Source organism: Oncorhynchus mykiss, chromosome 12, assembly GCF_057628025.1.
Source record: "Oncorhynchus mykiss isolate SJ-2025 chromosome 12, ASM5762802v1, whole genome shotgun sequence".
Classification (NCBI taxonomy): domain Eukaryota; kingdom Metazoa; phylum Chordata; class Actinopteri; order Salmoniformes; family Salmonidae; genus Oncorhynchus; species Oncorhynchus mykiss.
The window spans coordinates 65412721-65426329 of record NC_143033.1 but is presented as its reverse complement, the minus strand read 5'-3'; the positions used below and the strand labels follow the sequence as shown (position 1 = coordinate 65426329).

Below are 13609 nucleotides of genomic sequence, written 5' to 3'. Positions count from 1 at the left end.
GGTGTCTGTCCGCTTATCGATGGGGAGAGGGCTCAAAGGGCAACGTTACATTGTACTGTGTCAGGTTGTTGATTTAAGGGCTGCTGTTATTTTTTTTTTGCCTCGTGTTTTATTTTTTGAGGGTTGTTTTTCTCGCCTTCAGAAAGGTTGGTTGTAATGTAATTTCTCTCTGGCAATTTTTCAACAGGTTCAATTTCAACGTGTCTGATAATAACTGGCTATTATGCCTATTACATTATAGCCCCAATTATGTGATACTGAGATATTATAATCAGTTTATACATATGACAAATGTGTATTATCCTTCAGTAAAGTGTTACCAAATTTATCACACATTATTGTACAGCTTATCAGTTTGAGGTTGACCCAACTGCAGAGGTTGTGCAAATTTAGATTGCTTCTGTATTTTCTATCCATGTGCTAATAAACATCTTAATTTCCAAGACCAGACATGTTTAGAGAGCTGTTGGCCTATATACCTATTTAAGCACTGTAGGCTGGCTTGTTTAGCGGACCCCAACTGTTTGTGTAACTTTGTACAGTCTTATCTGATTGAGCATAGCTACGTTCATTCTCCAAATTAGTCAAAGTTAATAACTCAACCCATGGTTTGACAACTTGCATTTTGATGTCTTTATAAAAAACGAAAGGACTTTTTCCTAGCCAGCTTGATCTGAAAAATGACTCGGGCTATTATTAGTCCGTTGCCCTTGAAAAGCAAAATACTTTATCCAGGGACAGCTGTTGTCTGTCACAACACGGCTAGTCCTAGGAGTCATAGCCAATGAGGCGACCTCATCCGCCAATTACACTTGGATATTAGCCTACCATACCCGGGAGCAAGGGGGATGAGATAGAGAGAGGGGTGGTACCGAACTGGCTATGTAACCGGTTTAATGGCAACGCTTTAGCCACAGCGTGACTGTATCACGCATACGCTATGATTTTTTTATTCTTCTTCCCCCTAGACTGTTTACTGAAATTAGTTTTACGACAGGTCCTAAAATAATCTGCAGAGAAGACTTCACAGTGAATGTATCGAATATTATCGGCCAGGCAATAGGGTCGGTCGATATGGCATAACGGTTCAGATATCAGTAGGGTTGTACGGCGGCCAAAGGCGAGAAGAGCAGTGCCCTCGCAGTATAAATCAAAACACTCGAGCGAACCATCGACTTCAAAAGCATTTCACCTCTCGGAAATAAAATTGCTGAAGCAGCGATCCGACAGCAGCACGTCGGGCGGGAGTCATATTCTGATTCGGACCAAGACAGAGACCACACGCCAGAAGCGGGGAGGACACACACATCTATTTGTCTTGTTTGACGCACGTTCTCATTTCTCGCAGATATCCCGAATGCGGAATAAGACAAAACACAAAGAGAATGTGGAACAATTCTCGACTTGAAGGCAACCACCAGGACCAAACACACTGATTTCCCCTTGATCCGACCGACCGGGCCGCAGAACGGGACGCCGCAACAACCAAATGTAAATTTAGCCTATCCATCTCTTCTTGTTTTACTCTCCCTTTTAGTACCCCCTCAACACCCAACTCTAATTCATTCTCATCAACCCGATGTTAAACAAGAAACGTCATATGTCTGTAATAAATGTTGTGCCTGTGTGTGTCGCAAACGGTCACGTTTTAGCCTATACAGGCCTGAATAATCTTGTCATCTATCGCATGTTGGTTGGTTGGTAAGCAAGCATTGTCTGTTTAAAAAAAAAAAAAAGCCAGGCTAGGCAATTTATCCCTTGCGTGTGTGTGTGTTGTTAATAATAGACAAACCGCGTGCCACACAACCTGTTAGAAGCTTCAATCACTCTTGTGCACGAAACGACTGTAAGGTAAAAATGTATCGAATGCAAATCTAGCGAGCTCGCAGTCGCACTCATAGTTACATTGATTTGTCCGGTTTGTAGTCTACACTGGCCTACAGTAGCAAGCAAACAAACATGACAACGGTTAGATGTGGAGCCGTGCCAAGACCGGCACAAGTCTCCCATTTTCAAAACAATATGTTGCTTATTGTTGCGTTTACTCTTATTTAGTGCAAAACAGACTTGTCCCGATATTTTTTTTAATAGAGGAGGACCGTGTTACTTAGGCTACTGACGCGCATTGCGTATTTTGACAATTAAGTCTGAGACACGTTTTTGCACGGGTCTGCCAGCTAGGTTTTGACGCTAACAAGCCTGTGTTTTCTGCCAAGTTAGCGATGTAGCAACGTGGGGTTATGCAGGGGGCCAGTGGTTTTATCCCCCACCCCCCATGTAAAATTGCTGGTATAGTCTACTGTCAGGAGGTGCAGCCTATGCACTGCTGTGCTGAACAAAAGAACACAGCTACCAAGCTAAATCTGGCAGTATTTATATTATGCCCAGATAGGCCTTTATCAAAACCGCATGCAAGTGCACCCATTTGTTGGTTATGGGATGAACCTGTTGTGTTGTGAGGGTGCATCTATTGTCCAACAGCCTAGGATGGAACAATAGGCCCCGCCCCAACATCCTCTTCCACCCAACCCTTCATATCCCTCATCATATCCCATATGTACTGTAGGTACTCCCCATTGTCAAATGTCCTTCCATCTCCTCTCTCTCTAATTCCCTCTCTCCCAGCTGTAATCTGTCTAAATCTCCTGCTTCTCTAATCCCTTTCTAAATCTATGTTGGTTCCAGCCACCTTTTTCCTCTTCCTCCGCCTATTCATCCCGTCTCTCTCCCCAGTCCCTCTGAGTGCATGCATTCGCCTGGAGAGCAATGACAGTGGAAAACCTCAAATGAATTTATAACCCCAACGGAGGCGGCGTATAGCTGGTGCAGCCAGCGACACATGACGCCTACAGTGTAGTCAATGGATTTGTCAGCGTTTGTGAGATTAGAGTGTAGTGTAGGGCTGTCTACGCACCAGGTAATTATTTGAGTACGACGTTCATCATGTTATAAAAGGCTGCACAATGACACTGAATAAATATGACATTCAGAGAAACACCACGCTGGCAGTTTTTAGATGTGCATCTGTAACGGATGTTAATCGTACTATCCTTGCGTCGTGTTTAGTTCATAGAAATCATCCCAGTCAGTGTTCCCAGTTGACCGTTGTTTATTATCTGTGATTAAAAAGGAAACGGCACGTTAGTTGTGCAGGGCTTAATGATGTTGATGGCTGTCGATGGTAAAATCTGTAGCATGAAAACAACTGTGTTAGCAGTGAACTATTGACCATTACATCGGTGCATGCTGGCTAACACACTTTTATATACAACAATCCTACCTAACAGGTACCATATACCCACACGTGTATAAATCAGGAATGTACACATTGTAAAATAGAATACGGTATTCAGAACGCGACCTACCCCTTGCATCACATTTTCATACTTAGGGAGACCTGACATTCACGATCTCCCCCTATCTACAAGCGGGGCCAATAACAACATGCCTTATTGTCATCGGGAATTGAACCAACCAATAAGAGTGCTTGAACATTAAATTCACATTTCTTTAGAGACAAGTGGAAACAACTAACCCTGTTACACATAACTGATTTATTGTACATTTACTGCACTCTTAATCAAGGTGTGTGAAACGGATTTGATTGATTTTTCTCTTCTTTTTTTCTCCCTCTGTTTCTCATCCTCCCCATCATCTGTCTGTTTGTTCTCTGTCTCTCTCTCTGTCTCGTATGTGTGTGTGTGTGGACCCAGAAGCCACCCAGGTCTCTGCTGGTTATGAGCAGGGGGTTGGGAGGGAGGTGTGGGGAGTTAGACATACCACCCACGGCTGTATCGTAGCCCTCTTTCCTTATGTATCTGTTTAATTAACATGGACCGTAACCACTAGCAAGTCCATTTTCATTCCCAGAATATCCCCAAAACTAGCCTACTAAAAACAAATGCAGCATTTGACCACATACTGCATTAGAATAACATAGCAAAACATTACTACTAGCATAACAGTATTAACATAACTAGTATAACATTACTAGTATAACATTACTAACATTTGTGTTCTGTTGACAACACTTACACGCTGCCACGCTTTCTAATGATATACCTTCAACCATCTAGCAGCGAGTGATAGTTGGAAACTCGGCTACCATAGCTTTGGAAGTACCCTGCGTAGAACAGTCATTCAACCTTTTCCCACTTGTCAAGTGGTTTGAGGGCAGTAGTGAGGTACCTGTTGACACACACACACACACACTGGAACCATGCTGAGCATCCTGGCTGCCGGCTCCATCTTCTTCCCGGGCCTGTTCCTGCTGTCTAAGAGAGGCCTGAAAAAGGCTCCAGGCTTGGGCTTGAGCGAGGGAGACGCCACCATCGTGTCTGCCAGGTACACACACTTACAAGTCAGATACATGAGTCAATGTTGAGGACTATGCCTACCTATCGTACCCTTTACCTTATGCTATTCTGCTTTGCTTGACATTTTATACTATTCCGAGTTATGGGTATAAATATGTCAACTGAAACCCCACTCTCTGACCTCTCTCTCCCCACTAGGCTGGTGTCATCCATCCAAGCCATCATGGCTTCCTCAGCTGGCTACATCATCGCATCCTCCTGTGAGGACATCATCGAGGATCAGTAAGTACAGAATAATGATAATGCAGTAGTAGTTGCTGTAAAGTTGTGTTCCAGGTGTGTGTGTTTGCGGGCACCTGCACAGATGGGCTCTACTTGTGCAGAGCACATGCCTCTTTGCCCTTCTTTAATTTGGGTATACAGTTTTTGTCATTGTTGTTCTGAACCTACTGCCCGCATGTCGTTGTTAAATATATGTCATTTAATTAGCCATTAAGATGTGGCCATCTATTGCTTTTATGTAACTAAATAATCAGTCATAATTGCTCAACGAGTCATTAACCGCAGTTCCGAATGTTTTTTCGCTTGAGCACTTTGGGTCCCTAACGACACCGCAAACTCTCCAGTGTTAAATCGACACTAGTTAGGTTTCCATCCAATCGGCGACAGATTTTCATGCGAATATTCTAAAATCCGCATCAAGAAAATCTGCATATTTTCCCACCAATAGCTGTGTTTCCACCAAATGGACTTGTTGCAGATAAAAGCCAGTGTGTGATGACGTAGTGCACACAAAATGTGCTTTTTCACTAAAGTTTTCATGTACCGAATAAGTCTAAAGTTCAATGTTTTTCCATCGTATTTGAAACTCTACGGATAGCTTTGTCACAAAAAAAGACTGGTCTTGGCACGTGCTCTCTGGCCAACAGCTTGCAGACACAGTGCGGGTAGCCTGGTCTACATGATGAGATTCTTGTTTTATTTGTCAGACGTCCTCATGTCACCAGAATAAGGCCCTCCGATTTTTATTGGGAAGGCGCATCAAGATAACCATGTACTTTCACCAACCTGTGAAGTTAATCATCGTTTATTTCATCTGAAGCTTAATAAACTGCATGGTTTCCCCAGTCATAGTAGGAGGACCACACACCATGTCATCGCGTGACTCCAAGTTTACTTTGATATGATGGGTATTCTATAAATATTTGCGCATAAAGCCGTCATAAGGCCTTAGTTTGATAGCAAAGTTTTACCCTAACACAGTGGTGTTAGAAACCTCCTGGTTTACAGGCCACATCAGGCCTGTAAGTCACATTCTGCTGGCTTACAAAGTGATATATGATTCCTATTGGAATTCCGTCAGTTAGGACATCCAACAGTAGGAATTTTTATTCACCCGCAGCTGCATTCAGAATGACTGTTGGGGTTAGTGACATTGTGAAGAGACTTCCTAAATCAGGGGTTCCCAAACTTTTTTGGTCCGTGACCCCATTTTGATATTACATTTTTTTCGCAACCCCACCATGTAAAAAAGTGATGTAATCAGCGACCAATGTTAACTTTTTTAATTGGCGTTATGACCGTCTGTCAAACATTGTTTTAGACTGATTTGTCATAATGTTTCAATCTGAAGTATGGTTTGAAATACATCTGAAAGGATTTGGGAAGTTTAGGATTTAGGAAAACATCAGGCAATAATCGTGTATGATTTTCTGTGTAGAAAAGACCCATCATTGATCATGTTATTTTTTTTTCACTAGTCTGATTTACTGCCTGGTCCTGTCCACTCTATTCTGAGGGAAACAGAAGACACGTGTGTTGCAGAAGAGCATGCTGGGAAATCTGATAATGATGGGTGTGGTTTTGATGGGAATGTTTGTAAAACTGACACTCTCACACTCAACACTGGTTATAAACCCCCACATTGGGGATATTTTAAACCACTGAGTGTTAATTTCACTCTTACAGAGTTAATTTAACTCCACAATCAACACTAGAAATATGACATTGAAAAATCAACAAGTTAACTCTGGCCAATTTACTGTGTATGTTTAACTTTCAATCCAAATAAAGTATTCAAGTGTGTGTGTGTGTGTGTGTGTGTGTGCGTAATCTGTCATTCTCTCCCTACTCACCTTGTCCCTGTTAACCGAATTAGTATTTAAACCCAATTAACCTCTATTTGTCCCAAAGCCAGCAGAGCTATTTTAGTATCTGTAATGCAGTCACTCAGAAACCTAGACTGCAGCATGCTGCTATGGAACTGTAGGAGCAGCTACTCAAACATGTCTCCACTGGTATTACAACTGCAACTTTGTTAACAGTGGACTACAGCAAAACTATATGAAATGCACACAGTGTCATGTTTTTGGTTAGAAGAGGAAGGTTTGTTTTTGGTTGAAGGAAGAGGAGGATTGGATGAGAGGAAAAGCAGAGTAAGAAAGGAAGATTCTTTAGACTACTGAGATGCTGTGATTCTGAGTCAGACATTGTTGTCCTAAGAACAAACTCACAATGTGACACAGCTGCTCTTCTTAACCCCCCCCCCCCCCCCCACCCCCTCCTTCGCTCCTCTTCCCCCTCATCTTTCCATCAATTAGGAGGAGGAGGAGAGAGAGGAGGGAGATACTGCCAGTCACCGACTCCCTCCCCCTTGCCCTCATTTGCCAGTCAAAGTCGGGAGGTGCGAGTGCCGGCTCATTTGACTACCAAATCACAAACCCACCCAAATCACGCACGTGCCCAGAGCAGTGCATCCTGGCCAGTCACTTAACTTCCTGACGTCTAGGCTGGAGCCTCACTGAAATAGGCAATAGTGTATTTACATGGTAGTCACATAGGCAGCTACAGTGTACATGTAGTTACAGTGTAGGTACACATTGTTGCATAGAAAATAAACTGTTGCACTTTCTCTTTCTTTCGCTCTCTCCTTTCTCTGTCTCCCCCCCTTGCGCCCTACCTTTCCAGACACTGGCTTACCAGTACCTACATCCTGTTTGCGGTGCCCTACTTTGCGTACGACATCTACGCCATGTTCCTGTGCTACTGGCACAAGCTGCAGGTCAAAGGGCACGAGGAGGAGGGCGGCAGGCCTAAGCCAATGGGCTCGGCAGTGGCCAGCTACCTGCGCAGAGAGTTCCTCATGGTGCTGCACCACGTCGTCATGGTGACCATCTGCTTCCCCGTCTCCGTGGTAACTATCTATCGCTGTAACTAGGGTGGCTTTAGCGGACTATCTTGGTAGTCTACCGTGGCATGGTCTGTCTTGTGTCTAAAGGGGGGGAAAATAACTAATGATAAATTATATATACACACACACACACTTAATAATCCTTTAAGTCTTGATAGAAAGAGATGAACCTTTGGTGACTTGGTTTCTGATCGCTAAAAATGTCCCTAACCGGCAACCATCTGCAGACTAGACTCTCTCTTGCTCCAATCCCCATCTGCCTCCCGTTGCTACTGGCAGCGGCACGGGACGCCAATGTTAACATCCCTTCTATGGACACGTGTTTTTAAGGGGAGATGAGGTGTGCGTGTTTGAGATTTTCTTTCAATGGTCTGTCAATAAACTTTATCAGCCATATCATGATATCTATCATATCTATCGCATCTCACTCTTCCCGGCTTTCTCCCCCCACTCCCCTCTTTATCGCTCTCTTGATGTTAGTTCTGGAGGCAGGGAAAGGGCGATTACTTCCAGGGTGTCATGTTCATGGCTGAACTCAGCACTCCGTCCGTCTGCCTGGGGAAAATCCTCATCCAGGTAATACTCACTCACTCACTCCTACCTCTCCCCCTCTCTTTTAACCCCTGTTCTTTCTTTCGCTCTTTCTCTTGCTCTCTCTTTTTCTCTCCTCTCTCTTCTTCCTCAGTCTCTTACTCTCCGTGCAGCAATTTAAGAGCCTTGAGTCTCTCTGATTTTGAAGGGCTCACTTTCTAGCTTTCATGTTAGTGTTCTTGTCTCCTGTGATTTTGGGTTGACATTTACCCAAGCTCTTTCTGTCCTTCACCCTGCTCTTGTTTTTCCCCGTCCCTTGTTCCTGCCCTTTCTCTCTCTCTCTCTCTTTGTCCCCCTCAGTACAAGAAGCAGCACACTCTTCTTCATAAAGTGAATGGCGCTCTCATGCTGGTCACTTTCTTCATCTGTCGAGTTCTGCTCTTCCCCTACCTCTACTACGCCTACAGCAGGTAACATACTGAACTCTGTCTCTGTCTGTCTGACTGTCTCGGTCTGCCTGTCTCTGTCTGCCTGTCTCTGTCTGCCTGTCTCTGTCTCAAATCTAATTTTATTTGTCACATGCGCCGAATACAACATATCTTTGATAAGATGGCGCTGACGTTTTACATGCTCCTAACCAAACTGCTATTTTGTATGTTTTTCTTTTGCGTTGTTTAACTTATTTTTTACATAATGTTGCTTCTACCGTCTCTTATGACTGAAAATAACTTCTGGACATCGAAACAGCGATTACTCACCTCGAACTGGAAGAAATGTTTTCCTTTAACTAGTCCGACGAGAAGGATATACTGCTTTCTCAGGAACAGGCCCAAATCCCCGTCATTTGCGTGAAGACGGAGAAAAAGGGGGCGCAGGTCGAGCTGCCTTCTGAGAATTCGTAGGTCGAGCGAGTAAACTCCCACTGCCATCCGTTCTATTGGCTAACGTGCAATAAAATTGATGACCTACGATTTAAGATTATCCTTCCAATGGGACATTAAACTGTAATATCTTATGTTTCACCAAGTCGTGGCTGAGCGACGACGCGGATAATATAGAACAGGTGGAATTGACCACGCACCGACAGAACAGAGAAGTTACGTCTGATAAGAAGAGGGGTGGGGGTGTGTGTCTATTTCTCAATAACGGCTGTTACGCAATGTCTAATATTAACAAGTCTCGAGGTATTGCTCACCTGAGGGTAGAGTACCTCATGATAAACTGTAGACCACACTATCTACCAAGACCATGTTAAGACATTTGTAAGGCGTTTGTTTTACCAGCCGTCAAGACATCACGTGACGGTCCCAGATTGTCGCAAACCATCACCAACCATTATAAATTCAGTAATGAAAATGGTGTTATTTTATTTTATTTTTTAGGGCTGACCCCATTTAGTCGACTGGTCGATTGTTTGGTTGATAGGCTGTTGGTCTACCGAGATCTCTTTAGTCGAGCAGTAGCAAAAAATACATACATACAATTGCAAGAAAAAGTTTGTGAACCCTTTGGAATTACCCAGATTTCTGCAGTTAACCCTAGTCCGTCATTGAAAATAATAATTTGTTCTTAACTGACTAGCCTAGTTAACTAAAGGTAAAATAAATAAATAAATAGCTAATCTTGAGACAAGGTGTCTTGTTTTAGAACTTGTTCAAATGAACAAGTTTGCACTAAGTACATTTAAAAATCTGGGTAAGCTTGTTAACTAGCAACATTTAAGTGAGCATTAACCCTCATTCCTCCTCCTCCTCCTGTTGCAGGTATGCCTCCATCCCCCTCTACACAGTGCCCTTTGGGGCTCCCTGGCAGTACAACGTGGGGGCCTTCTGTCTCATGGCCCCACAGGTCTACTGGTTCACCCTCATCTGCAGGGGCGCCTTCCGCCTCTTCACCGGGGCCTCGCGCTCCCGACCCCCGGCTGCACTCAACAAGCAAGATGGGGGCTGCTACCCCGGCCAGGGAGCCCCTTTACCTCCCCCAGCCAACGGCTACAGTCCCGTCCCCCACCAGGCAGACAGAGAGACTGACACGCACTGAGAAAGAAAGAGGGAGGCAGAGATGGAGAGGAAGAGAGATCACCGTGGGGACGGGGCCAGCCAGACCAGGCCGGGGGAGGGAAGACCGAGGTCTGTCAAGGGAATCTATTGTACTGTATTGCAATGACACTAACCTAGGAGAGAGGGAGGGAGAGAGAGATTGTTTCTCATCCTCTACCACTCTCTCCCTCCCTCCATTGTCCCTTTAGAGTTACATAGACCTCTGGAAGAAGAGAGAGACAGAGAGAGAGAAGAAGAGGAGAGGGTGAAGAAAGAAAGAAATTAATAAGGGAGAGAAATGGAAGCATAGACAGAAAGACTTGTGAAAGGGCAAGTATTTCAATATTACGTGTCTGTACACACTGATTTCAAACTGAATGGGGGGGGTTGAATGGATTGAAAAGCAAAAGGATGAGAGAACACATTGACGAGCAATAGTGATCGAGTGATACAGAAAATAATACAGGCGGATTAAGCAAGAGTGATCATCTTATTTGAGTTAAAGGAATAGATAAAGTATTATTCTCTTGAAAGAGATTCAACTGCTGTTCAAGATTTAGGGAAGGATACAAAATGAATATTAATGTATAGAAATGTGTAGTAAATTATTATTTGGTGACCAGTTGATTTTGGTGGCTGCAAAAAAGGGGACAAAGACAATACCAGTATTTCAACTTGTGATCCCGGTCCTGTATTATTTGTCCACCAAGATGATCCACTCGGGATCCATTTGAGCGGGTCTTGTCTTGGGACATGACAGATGGACACGCAAACAGCGCCTCTGGTATCGCTTCGTTCAGCCTTCTCTCCCCTCTGAAATGGTCCTTCTCCCTTTTCTCCTGTTTAGACAACGAATGTGGGAGGAGGGGAATGGGGGTTTATAACAGTTGGTGAGTAAATGTCATTTTAGGTTTTTATATTGCTCTCATTCAAAGCATTTTATTTATTTATTAATGTTGATCGTTTTTTTTTATTTATGTGTTGTGATTTTCCTCTTGTACTCACTCCCCACTTCAATCAAAAGAGGAGAGGGAGAGAGAGAGAGATTGAATGTTGGAGAGACTCATAGAGGGGGAGAGAAGGGGGGAGTAGTAGACTCGAATGGGACAATGATGCAGCTACGCTGTCCCAGTCAGCCATCCAAGTTGATTAACGCTGGAAGGCAGTCTTCAATACACGACTGAGTGGGCCTGTGCAGTTTAGCAGATCTTTGCAATGCTTGGAGAGGTGTTTTAATGTCTCAGACCCCCCCCCCCCCCCCCCCCCCCCCCATCAACATAATATAATGATCAGGAACACTGCCATCATCACCATGGGTCTGTAATGTTAGGGAAGGCTGTTGTGGAATAAGGTCGCCTGCACGCTAAACAAGGTAACCACATTTTAGAATCTAGATGCATTCTACAGGCGTTCATCCTCCAGGCTTTCTACAGTCTGCTGATGTAAGGGATTCCTAGATTAACTAAAGCAGTATTATGAAGGATTTCGAGAAAGTAAGTTGGTGTAGTGTGTTCAACGGCATGAGCGGAATTTGAAGTAGATTTCACTGGCAGCTGGTACTCTCTTTTATGCATTGAGGGATTTGTGCGATAGGACCGAAAAAGAAACACATGGACAATGCACTGAAAGAAGGGACTGATAAGGTTGGATTGGGAGGGGCAAACACAGGTTCCAAGTTCTCATTTTTCACCACTATTTAAACCACTATTTTGTTTTACTTGTGATTTTAATTCCGTTTTGGCGCCGTTTACTCATGTTGACAGCGTGCAATGGCACCGATGTAACTCAGGTTGGGTCTTGAACGCCATTTGGGACGAAGCCTAAGTCAAGAGGGTTGAAATGTGGTCCTTGAAGCTCAATCCCAAAGGTGAACAGACCTTGAACACTTGACCACTGCCTTGGGTTGTGACTTGGAGTTGGTTGACATTGGGACTCGACTAGCCTGGTCCCAGATCTCTCTACCGGTACATGGAAGAAAAGTGAACAGATAGAGGGACTACTGTATAATACGCTGGACTATACTTAATTGCATCGGGCTGTTTTCTGCTGCATGATAAGGAATGAGAGAATGGCTTTTTTGACCATTGGCCAATATTAACCTGGGAACACTGTAACTCTTAACTTAGTTACTATTTACAATGGTCAGTTATGGTACTGTTTAAAATGGCTTATTGGAGGACTTATTCATCTCCGCACCCAGAACCAAATCAGCTACTCGATTTTAACATTTTGAAATGTTTTATGATAGATATTTTATTTTATTTTTTCATGCTTTATAACTGATTTTAAAGGTACATTGGCAAATTGTATGATCAACATTCTTTTCCATGCAAAAAAAGTAGACCCCTAAGCCTCCGGCAAGGGATATAAACTGTGGAGTTGATCATACAAATCAAATATCATTCCTCAAAAATGAATTATATGTTCACAAATGTCAGTTGTAACGAAGATTAGGGTCGAAGTTCAGCTTGACATCGTGATTGAAATGTAAAAGCAGTGTTCCTCATCTGACTGAAAGAGGTCGCTGAAACTGCCACTAAATATCATTTGCACCAGATGGCAAAGTTTAATTCCAGAAGATATGCTTTGAGTGAGAGGCGTTGGAGTTAAAAGACAAGGATGGTGACGATTTAAGCCAAAACGGTATCTTCTTCTAATGTCTACTGTTGCAACTGACCCCCTCTAGTCTATTATAAATGATGCCTTCATGTTAAACCCTATGAGCAAAATAATGTCTTTCCACCAATTTTGCTCACTGGGAAGTGTTAACTCCCAAACGAAAACGTCATTCATTTTACCAGTTTACATGTCCTCTGTCATGTAAAGTATTACAACAACAAAAATCTTCCATATTGTTTGTTTATTTTTTTTATTTATTTGAATGTGTCTCTATTTATTGAATGGGTTTGAATGTACATACGAATACATGTATAAATGATATATATCCTGTACGTATGGGTTTGTTGACTGCTGCCTGACTAACTGTGGGCTCTACTGTGTAAACTCCAGTCTGTATCTGAAATGACAACCTGTTCCCTACATCGTGCACTACTTTTGACCAGGGCCTTGTTAAAAGTAGTGCACTACAGTATGTAGGGAACACCGTGGTGCTGTTTCGGACGCAGAACTGTTCTGTTGGCTGACATATACTCTGCTCTCCTCTTCTGCTCTGACTACCAACATGACATCAGGAATCTACCATTCTAGCACCACTGCACTGCTTTTGAAAAGAAGCACCAGTCTCATCGTGGTGAAGAACTTTGAGCGAAGTTTTGCTTTACTTGCCCCAGATTGACCAATAAAATCGCCCCCCATTGTTTGTGCATACAGGAGATTCCTGGAGTCCGTTTATTTCCTTCAAGAATCACTATACTTTGAACCATGATATCAATTGAAATGGTATTCCTTGATCAATTCTCTCAAGACTGCAGTTGGGTATACTTGCTACTGTCCATGGCCCACATTCATAGAGTAAGAGTGCTGATCTAGGATCTCAAAAGCTAAAGATCAGCACTTTCTTTGAGACGCTTTAT

The 13609-nt window shown here is 43.3% G+C and overlaps 1 protein-coding gene across 1 annotated transcript; it reads left to right on the top strand.

Moving 5' to 3' along the window:
* Positions 1-750: 750 nt before the first annotated feature.
* LOC110537930 (ceramide synthase) lies at positions 751-13408 on the top strand. The gene is made up of 7 exons (XM_090192987.1): positions 751-1491; positions 3714-4344; positions 4515-4598; positions 7284-7509; positions 7987-8082; positions 8398-8507; positions 9801-13408. The coding sequence occupies exons 2-7, from the start codon at positions 4220-4222 to the stop codon at positions 10075-10077; spliced, it is 918 nt and encodes a 305-aa protein (XP_090049113.1). The 5' UTR covers positions 751-1491; positions 3714-4219; the 3' UTR covers positions 10078-13408.
* Positions 13409-13609: the final 201 nt, after the last annotated feature.

Bases quoted from the DNA above. Each gene is read 5' to 3' on its own strand.
- LOC110537930 (XM_090192987.1), top strand. From the start codon at position 4,220: ATGCTGAGCATCCTGGCTGCCGGCTCCATCTTCTTCCCGGGCCTGTTC. The intron at 7,510-7,986 runs GTAACTATCTAT...TCTTGATGTTAG, and splicing joins TCTGCTTCCCCGTCTCCGTG to TTCTGGAGGCAGGGAAAGGG. The intron at 8,508-9,800 runs GTAACATACTGA...CTCCTGTTGCAG, and splicing joins CTCTACTACGCCTACAGCAG to GTATGCCTCCATCCCCCTCT.